At 42.9% G+C, this 9,385-nt stretch overlaps 1 protein-coding gene across 1 annotated transcript in view; it reads right to left on the bottom strand.

Moving 5' to 3' along the window:
• The window catches only part of unc13d (unc-13 homolog D (C. elegans)), a 52,744-nt gene extending 45,383 nt beyond the window's left edge, over positions 1–7,361 (bottom strand). Inside the window, exons 1-6 of the mRNA XM_072455649.1 lie at positions 7,299–7,361; positions 6,573–6,599; positions 3,679–3,732; positions 3,558–3,614; positions 498–605; positions 152–211 (exon numbers count right to left, since the gene is read on the bottom strand). Of these exons, the coding sequence (XP_072311750.1) occupies positions 152–211; positions 498–605; positions 3,558–3,614; positions 3,679–3,732; positions 6,573–6,599; positions 7,299–7,349 (357 nt within the window). The 5' untranslated portion in view covers positions 7,350–7,361. The remainder of the gene's footprint in view (positions 1–151; positions 212–497; positions 606–3,557; positions 3,615–3,678; positions 3,733–6,572; positions 6,600–7,298) is intronic.
• Positions 7,362–9,385: the final 2,024 nt, after the last annotated feature.

Raw genomic sequence — 9,385 nt, 5'->3', positions numbered from 1 at the left:
AAGCATATATGAAGCATATATGAAGCATATATGAAGCGTATATGAAGCGTATATGAGGCATATATGAAGCGTATATGAAGCGTATATGAAGCGTATATGAAGCGTAAATGAAGCGTAACGCGCCTGAAGATGCTGCTGCTCTGTTCCTCACCTCGGTGTTCTGGGCCTTCTCCAGGAGGCTGCTGTGCTCCAGGGCGGTCATGCTGAACGCCTGTGGAGGGGACACGAGCTCTAAGTGCACTGAACAGAGGCTCCGTGAACAGAGGCTCCGTGAACAGAGGCTCCATGAACAGAGCTCCATGAACAGAGGCTCCATGAACAGAGCTCCATGAACAGAGGCTCCATGAACAGAGCTCCATGAACAGAGCTCCATGAACAGAGGCTCCATGAACAGAGGCTCCATGAACAGAGCTCCATGAACAGAGGCTCCATGAACAGAGCTCCATGAACAGAGGCTCCATGAACAGAGGCTCCGTGATGGGGACACGTGCGCTCACCTCCTGGATGTACTGCTGCAGCTGAACCTGTGTGAACGCCTCGGGACAGGACGCTGTGCCCAGCCGGTGAGCGATGGTGTACAGCAGCTCTTTGTACAGCGGCTTCAGCTACAAACAACACACACAGTCACTAATGTTAAACGTGTGTTTTGTGGTTGTGTTTGCAGTCATCATTTTAGAGTAGATAGAACTCTAAAGAAGCGGTGCCACATGCCATATTACTCTTGTGGCTTAAAGGTGCACAATGTCACTTTTGTGGTAGAGGTTCCGCCCCTGCTGAGTCCTGGACTCGATCAGACTCAAGAACTACCCACATCAGGACGAAAATGGGCCTAAATAATGACACGTGTGAACGCACCCTTCCTCTGCTTCATCATGTGACTTTATCATGTGACTTCATCATGTGACTTCATCATGTGACTTCATCATGTGACTTCATCATGTGACTTCATCATGTGACTTCATCATGTCACTTCATCATGTCACTTCATCATGTCACTTTATCATGTGACTTTATCATGTGACTTTATCATGTGACTTCATCATGTGACTTCATCATGTGACTTCATCATGTGACTTCATCATGTGACTTCATCATGTGACTTCATCATGTGACTTTATCATGTGACTTTATCATGTGACTTCATCATGTGACTTCATCATGTGACTTTATCATGTGACTTTATCATGTGACTTTATCATGTGACTTTATCATGTGACTTCATCATGTGACTTCATCATGTGACTTTATCATGTGACTTTATCATGTGACTTTATCATGTGACTTTATCATGTGACTTCATCATGTGACTTCATCATGTGACTTTATCATGTGACTTTATCATGTGACTTTATCATGTGACTTTATCATGTGACTTCATCATGTGACTTCATCATGTGACTTCATCATGTGACTTTATCATGTGACTTTATCATGTGACTTCATCATGTGACTTTATCATGTGACTTCATCATGTGACTTCATCATGTCACTTTATCATGTCACTTTATCATGTGACTTTATCATGTCACTTTATCATGTGACTTCATCATGTGACTTTATCATGTGACTTCATCATGTGACTTCATCATGTGACTTTATCATGTGACTTTATCATGTGACTTTATCATGTGACTTCATCATGTGACTTCATCATGTGACTTTATCATGTGACTTTATCATGTGACTTTATCATGTGACTTCATCATGTGACTTCATCATGTGACTTCATCATGTCACTTTATCATGTGACTTTATCATGTCACTTTATCATGTGACTTTATCATGTGACTTTATCATGTCACTTTATCATGTGACTTTATCATGTGACTTCATCATGTGACTTCATCATGTCACTTTATCATGTGACTTCATCATGTGACTTCATCATGTGACTTCATCATGTGACTTCATCATGTCACTTTATCATGTGACTTCATCATGTCACTTTATCATGTGACTTTATCATGTGACTTTATCATGTGACTTTATCATGTGACTTTATCGTGTGACTTTATCATGTCACTTTATCATGTGACTTTATCATGTGACTTTATCATGTGACTTTATCATGTGACTTCATCATGTGACTTCATCATGTCACTTTATCATGTGACTTTATCATGTCACTTTATCATGTGACTTCATCATGTGACTTCATCATGTGACTTCATCATGTGACTTTATCATGTGACTTCATCATGTGACTTCATCATGTCACTTTATCATGTGACTTCATCATGTGACTTCATCATGTGACTTTATCATGTGACTTTATCATGTGACTTCATCATGTGACTTCATCATGTGACTTTATCATGTGACTTCATCATGTGACTTCATCATGTCACTTTATCATGTGACTTTATCATGTCACTTTATCATGTGACTTCATCATGTGACTTCATCATGTGACTTCATCATGTGACTTTATCATGTGACTTCATCATGTGACTTCATCATGTCACTTTATCATGTGACTTCATCATGTGACTTCATCATGTGACTTTATCATGTGACTTTATCATGTCACTTTATCATGTGACTTTATCATGTGACTTTATCATGTGACTTTATCATGTGACTTCATCATGTGACTTCATCATGTCACTTTATCATGTGACTTTATCATGTCACTTTATCATGTGACTTTATCATGTGACTTCATCATGTGACTTCATCATGTGACTTCATCATGTGACTTTATCATGTGACTTCATCATGTGACTTCATCATGTCACTTTATCATGTGACTTCATCATGTGACTTCATCATGTGACTTTATCATGTGACTTTATCATGTCACTTTATCATGTGACTTCATCATGTGACTTTATCATGTGACTTCATCATGTGACTTCATCATGTGACTTTATCATGTGACTTCATGTTGTAACTGTGTCGTTCTCTAGTCGTCCAAGCGGCTTCTTCAGTTCACACACTTGTATCTGAAGAGAGGAGATAACCACACTCCAACTAATACTAACTAGTTGCAGTCAGGAGCGATGTCGCTAGTTAAATCTAGTGAACTATATGTATTATATAGAGGTTTTTAATCACAATCAGATTATCCTTGTTAAATAAAAGGATAAATAACATGAAATAACCTTCTGTGATTGAATAATACTACCACGAGGGTTTAAGGGTTTGTACATTATTATTATTATTATTATTATTATTATTATTATTAGAGTGAGTTTAATCCATAACCCAGGGTCAGAGTGGACCATAACCCAGGGTCAGAGTGGACCAGGGTCAGAGTGGACCATAACCCAGGGTCAGAGTGGACCAGGGTCAGAGTGGACCATAACCCAGGTTCAGAGTGGACCAGGGTCAGAGTGGATCATAACCCAGGGTCAGAGTGGACCAGGGTCAGAGTGGACCAGGGTCAGAGTGGACCAGGGTCAGAGTGGACCATAACCCAGGGTCAGAGTGGACCAGGGTCAGAGTGGACCAGGGTCAGAGTGGACCATAACCCAGGGCAATACACCAGCGTTTGGATACTTTCTAGAGTTGTGACCGGTCCAGTTTAAAATGTGAACCCAACGTGAAAATCCTACCTCAAACTCTTTGTGCCTTTGGGCTTTCTCCTCTGGATTTTCATCTTCTTTGACGTTCTATAAAACATTTGACACGTTTACAGTCTGAGTGAAGACGGGAGAACACGTGTCATGAACTCACTCTTCTGTCCCGTTTCCTCGTCAAGCCAAGTTTCCGTACGTGGCCAGTGGAAGACTGTGTAAAAAAAGATATGTACATTTATATGCATTAGATAACTACAATACTTCTACTTGAGAGCCATGTTGAACATTACCATAGGAACATTTAACATACTAATGTGTTCAACTGATTCAAAACTAAGATAATTGAGTGACTAAATCAAACTTTAAAGTATCTGAACCTGATTTTCCCCCAAAATGAGACCACTGTCTGCTTCTAATTATTAAGTGTTGTATTGTCCAAGAACCAGGAAGTGCTCTGTTAGCATGTTAGCTGTTAGCATTACAGTGAAGCAAAACTGTGCTCTGGGATCTGAAAGTTGTGAAAAGTGCTTATAAACTCCTCACGGTGAATCATTCGAATGCGACGAACGCGTTTCAAATGAACTTAACCCAGACCAGGACCTTTAACCCAGACCAGGACCTTTAACCCAGACCAGCACCTTTAACCCTGACCAGGACCTTTAACCCAGACCAGCACCTTTAACCCTGACCAGCACCTTTAACCTTGACCAGGACCTTTAACCCAGACCAGCACCTTTAACCCTGACCAGGACCTTTAACCCAGACCAGCACCTTTAACCCTGACCAGGACCTTTAACCCTGACCAGCACCTTTAACCCTGACCAGGACCTTTAACCCAGACCAGCACCTTTAACCCAGACCAGGACCTTTAACCCAGACCAACACCTTTAACCCAGACCAGCACCTTTAACCCTGACCAGGACCTTTAACCCTGACCAGCACCTTTAACCCAGACCAGCACCTTTAACCCAGACCAACACCTTTAACCCAGACCAGGACCTTTAACCCAGACCAACACCTTTAACCCTGACCAGGACCTTTAACCCAGACCAACACCTTTAACCCTGACCAGGACCTTTAACCCTGACCAGCACCTTTAACCCAGACCAGCACCTTTAACCCAGACCAACACCTTTAACCCAGACCAGGACCTTTAACCCAGACCAACACCTTTAACCCTGACCAGGACCTTTAACCCAGACCAACACCTTTAATCCTGACCAGCACCTTTAATCCTGACCAGCACCTTTAAACCTGACCAGCACCTTTAACCTTGACCAGGACCTTTAACCCTGACCAGCACCTTTAACCCAGACCAGGACCTTTAACCCAGACCAACACCTTTAACCCAGACCAGCACCTTTAACCCAGACCAGGACCTTTAACCCAGACCAGCACCTTTAACCCAGACCAACACCTTTAACCCAGACCAGCACCTTTAACCCAGACCAGGACCTTTAACCCAGACCAGGACCTTTAACCCTGACCAGGACCTTTAACCCAGACCAACACCTTTAACCCTGACCAGGACCTTTAACCCTGACCAGCACCTTTAACCCAGACCAGCACCTTTAACCCAGACCAGGACCTTTAACCCAGACCAACACCTTTAACCCAGACCAGCACCTTTAACCCAGACCAGGACCTTTAACCCAGACCAACACCTTTAACCCTGACCAGGACCTTTAACCCAGACCAGGACCTTTAACCCAGACCAACACCTTTAACCCAGACCAGGACCTTTAACCCAGACCAACACCTTTAACCCTGACCAGGACCTTTAACCCAGACCAACACCTTTAACCCTGACCAGGACCTTTAACCCTGACCAGCACCTTTAACCCAGACCAGCACCTTTAACCCAGACCAACACCTTTAACCCAGACCAGGACCTTTAACCCAGACCAACACCTTTAACCCTGACCAGGACCTTTAACCCAGACCAACACCTTTAATCCTGACCAGCACCTTTAATCCTGACCAGCACCTTTAAACCTGACCAGCACCTTTAACCTTGACCAGGACCTTTAACCCAGACCAACACCTTTAACCCAGACCAGCACCTTTAACCCAGACCAGGACCTTTAACCCAGACCAGCACCTTTAACCCAGACCAACACCTTTAACCCAGACCAGCACCTTTAACCCAGACCAACACCTTTAACCCTGACCAGGACCTTTAACCCAGACCAACACCTTTAACCCAGACCAGCACCTTTAACCCAGACCAGGACCTTTAACCCTGACCAGGACCTTTAACCCAGACCAACACCTTTAACCCAGACCAACACCTTTAACCCAGACCAGCACCTTTAACCCAGACCAGCACCTTTAACCCAGACCAGGACCTTTAACCTTGACCAGGACCTTTAACCCAGACCAACACCTTTAATCCTGACCAGCACCTTTAAACCTGACCAGCACCTTTAACCTTGACCAGGACCTTTAACCCTGACCAGGACCTTTAACCCAGACCAGGACCTTTAACCCAGACCAACACCTTTAACCCTGACCAGGACCTTTAACCCAGACCAGCACCTTTAACCCTGACCAGCACCTTTAACCCTGACCAGCACCTTTAACCCAGACCAGCACCTTTAACCCAGACCAGCACCTTTAACCCAGACCAGCACCTTTAACCCAGACCAGCACCTTTAACCCTGACCAGGACCTTTAACCCAGACCAACACCTTTAACCCAGACCAGGACCTTTAACCCAGACCAGGACCTTTAACCCAGACCAACACCTTTAACCCTGACCAGCACCTTTAACCCTGACCAGCACCTTTAACCCAGACCAGCACCTTTAACCCAGACCAGCACCTTTAACCCTGACCAGCACCTTTAACCCTGACCAGCACCTTTAACCCAGACCAGCACCTTTAACCCTGACCAGGACCAAAATGTGGACTTCCTTTTATATGAGCTCCAGACAATTTATAACATGTATTATTTGTTCATGTAACATTTTGTTCCAGACTCTTGAATATGAAGGATAAAGTGATAAACATAATACAGCACACGCAAGTTTCAGGGCTGCAGAGTTATTACCTTTCTTTGTCTTCCAAAATGATGGCCCTATTAAAAAGAAAGTACAGTTATTACAAGAGCCGTGGTCGAGTTTGTCACAGTAATGCTATTTATTGTTACTATTACTATTATGATAAGCATCCATATTGATCATTCTGTCTCATGTCCTTTTGCACATATATAACCATGTTTAAAATCATTTTGAGGACCTTTAATGACACGACTTTGCATCTCGAGTATGACGCGAGCGCTTGTGCTGCAGATGGCTGATAGAGCACGCATCTTTAAGCAACTTCCTCTGAGGCTGATAATGAAACGTCTTATCTGACTTTGCACAAAACGAGGAGCATCTCCAGGAAAACAGCAAATACACAACATGCATCATTTGCATCTATGTAAATCCTATGGAAAGTCTGTCCAGTGAGACTCCAAAGACTACAAGCTCCGAAATCACATGCTGTGCCCGAAAATAAGTGTGATTCATAGTCATGGCAACTTGAAATAGCCTTTTGTTTCCTCTTGTCTCTATGAACATTGTTTCATCCGTTTTGCACCGTCGTCCTCCGAGACAACTGCTCTTGTGACAGAAATAAATGGAATTGAAACAGAATTGAATCTCTGCTTGACAATACTTAACTTTACCACTCTTCGTTACAGATCATTTACAATCTAGCGAGTAGGAAGTGCAGAAAGCGTTTAGAAAGTTGCGAATAGAAAGAGTTTGGAATGTGGTTTTGAGGCCAGTACCTGTGGGGTTTGGAGCGTGTTGCTGCCTCCCTGCTGAGGTGATGTTGCCATGACAGAAGCAGCCTCCAGTCTGAAGCACAGGGAAGTGAAGCCTCACGGCAGCACCAGGAAGTGAAGCCTCAGCGCAGCACCAGCCGGAAGCCCTCACTTCCTGTTTGAGGTGGCAACTCAGACAGTTTCAACTTTTCTCTTTCGTTCAAGTGCATCCCACCTACAATTCTGACTGACTGAGAATATAACATTATTGATTAGTTATGTTCAAGATTACAAATTGGTGGATGAAGGTGACTTAGAAAAGCATCATCGTGACATGAAAGTTGGATACAATGTTATTACCATCGTTATTATGTAACGTATTAGGTTTGAGGCCATAAACTGAACATTACCAACACAAAACTGATCGTCTCACTCACAGTATTTACTCGTATCATGACGTCTAAAGCAAATCTAAAAAATGGTGTGAGCATAAAAATGAAAAAATAAATAATACTCGTATTAAATAAAAAAATGCATTTATTCTTGAATCTTGGTTCAATAATTTTACAAATAACTTTCAAATAATCATCTCACGTGTCTGATTCATGTATAAAGTTAAATAGATTCAGATTGATTGAAGCTACAGTATTTGTCTGGATTTGTGAATGGAAAACAGAAACGCTAATAGACTTTTACAATTGGGGACGATTCCTATTTTCAGTCCACGACTCCTAGAGAAGGAAAGTCCTGCTTTTGCCCTGATGCAAATGTGTCGTCCTGCTCTGTGCCATGGCAACACAAGGCCACCTGTGTTTGCAGTAATATATTTACACTGTGTACTATATAAACTTTAAAATACTCCTCCTCACCTTCAAAGCTCTTCACCACCTTGCCCCCCCCTACCTGTCTGACCTCCTCATCCCCCACCGCCCCTCCCGAGCTCTCCGATCCTCCTCCTCTCTCACCCTGACTGCACCAACATCCCGACTCAAAAGTTTTGGCGACAGAGCATTCTCCTGAACAGCACCCCGACTCTGGAACTCCCTCCCCCAACCTGTCCGCCACTCTCCCTCACTCACAACATTCAAATCCCGCCTAAAAACATACCTCTTCACCCAAGCCTATGACCTCCCCTACCCCATTGCCTCCTCTTCCACCCCCTGTTACATCCCCATCTTTTTCTCTCTACTTCTTCTGGCTTGTTCATTTTATCTGTATATTAATGTGTATTGTACGTGTTGTCCCCCCCTGTCTGTAAATACCCCCCCTTTTTTATTATGTTCAGCGTCTTTGGGTCACTGAAAAGCGCTATATAAATAAAAGTTATTATTATTATTATTATTACTATTGACTTTGTATATAGGCTAGTGTACACAAACACGTACTTTCTGATGTGAAACCATCAACCAGAGCGTATATGGTCCATATGTCATGTGACTCCTCTGCAGAGTGAATCCTGATGGAGGGTTTAAGTTGAGAGATTGATGAATATTTAATAATTTATTTTCTTTTACCCTATCGAGGCTTCATAAAATGTGTATTAACAGAATACATCAGTGTTAGAAGGGCTGGTTACCATGTGACCTGCCGGAGGCCCCCAGGCTGAAGGTGCTGGACTGTGTGGGTGAAGCAGGATGAACATGGCTGCACAGAGCGGGACGGAGCAGCAGCTGAGCAGTGGTACAGGCTTTGCTTTTGTAGGATAATGTAGGTATTTTCCAGGCTACTGCAGTAAACATGTAAAAAAGAGAAGAGAAGACTGCACACTTACACCTGAACTGCATTTAATCAACATTACAATCCAAATGGATCTTCCTCAGCTCATTTTTAGTACTTTTTCTAATATAAAAATATAATAAATGTTTGATTAATAAAAAATATAGTTTTAGCCAATATTAGTTTGTGTTCCACTGTTGTAAATTAATTTGTGCCGTGCGTCTGTGGTTTCATGTGAATACATTTGTCTGCTTTATGTGGGCAGGGCAAACAAATATGTGGAAAACACTGCATTTGCATGAGTTTGCATCATTCCTCTGGTCTAAGGGGCGCAAAGGCTCAGTGTCCCGAGCAGCCAATTGCTCATAATTTAAATACTTCTAGTATTGACTCAG

Source organism: Eucyclogobius newberryi, unplaced genomic scaffold, assembly GCF_026437365.1.
Source record: "Eucyclogobius newberryi isolate DKJ021-1_F unplaced genomic scaffold, fEucNew1.0.hap1 SCAF_20, whole genome shotgun sequence".
Taxonomy (NCBI): domain Eukaryota; kingdom Metazoa; phylum Chordata; class Actinopteri; order Gobiiformes; family Gobiidae; genus Eucyclogobius; species Eucyclogobius newberryi.
This window is presented reverse-complemented; position numbering and strand designations above follow the sequence as displayed.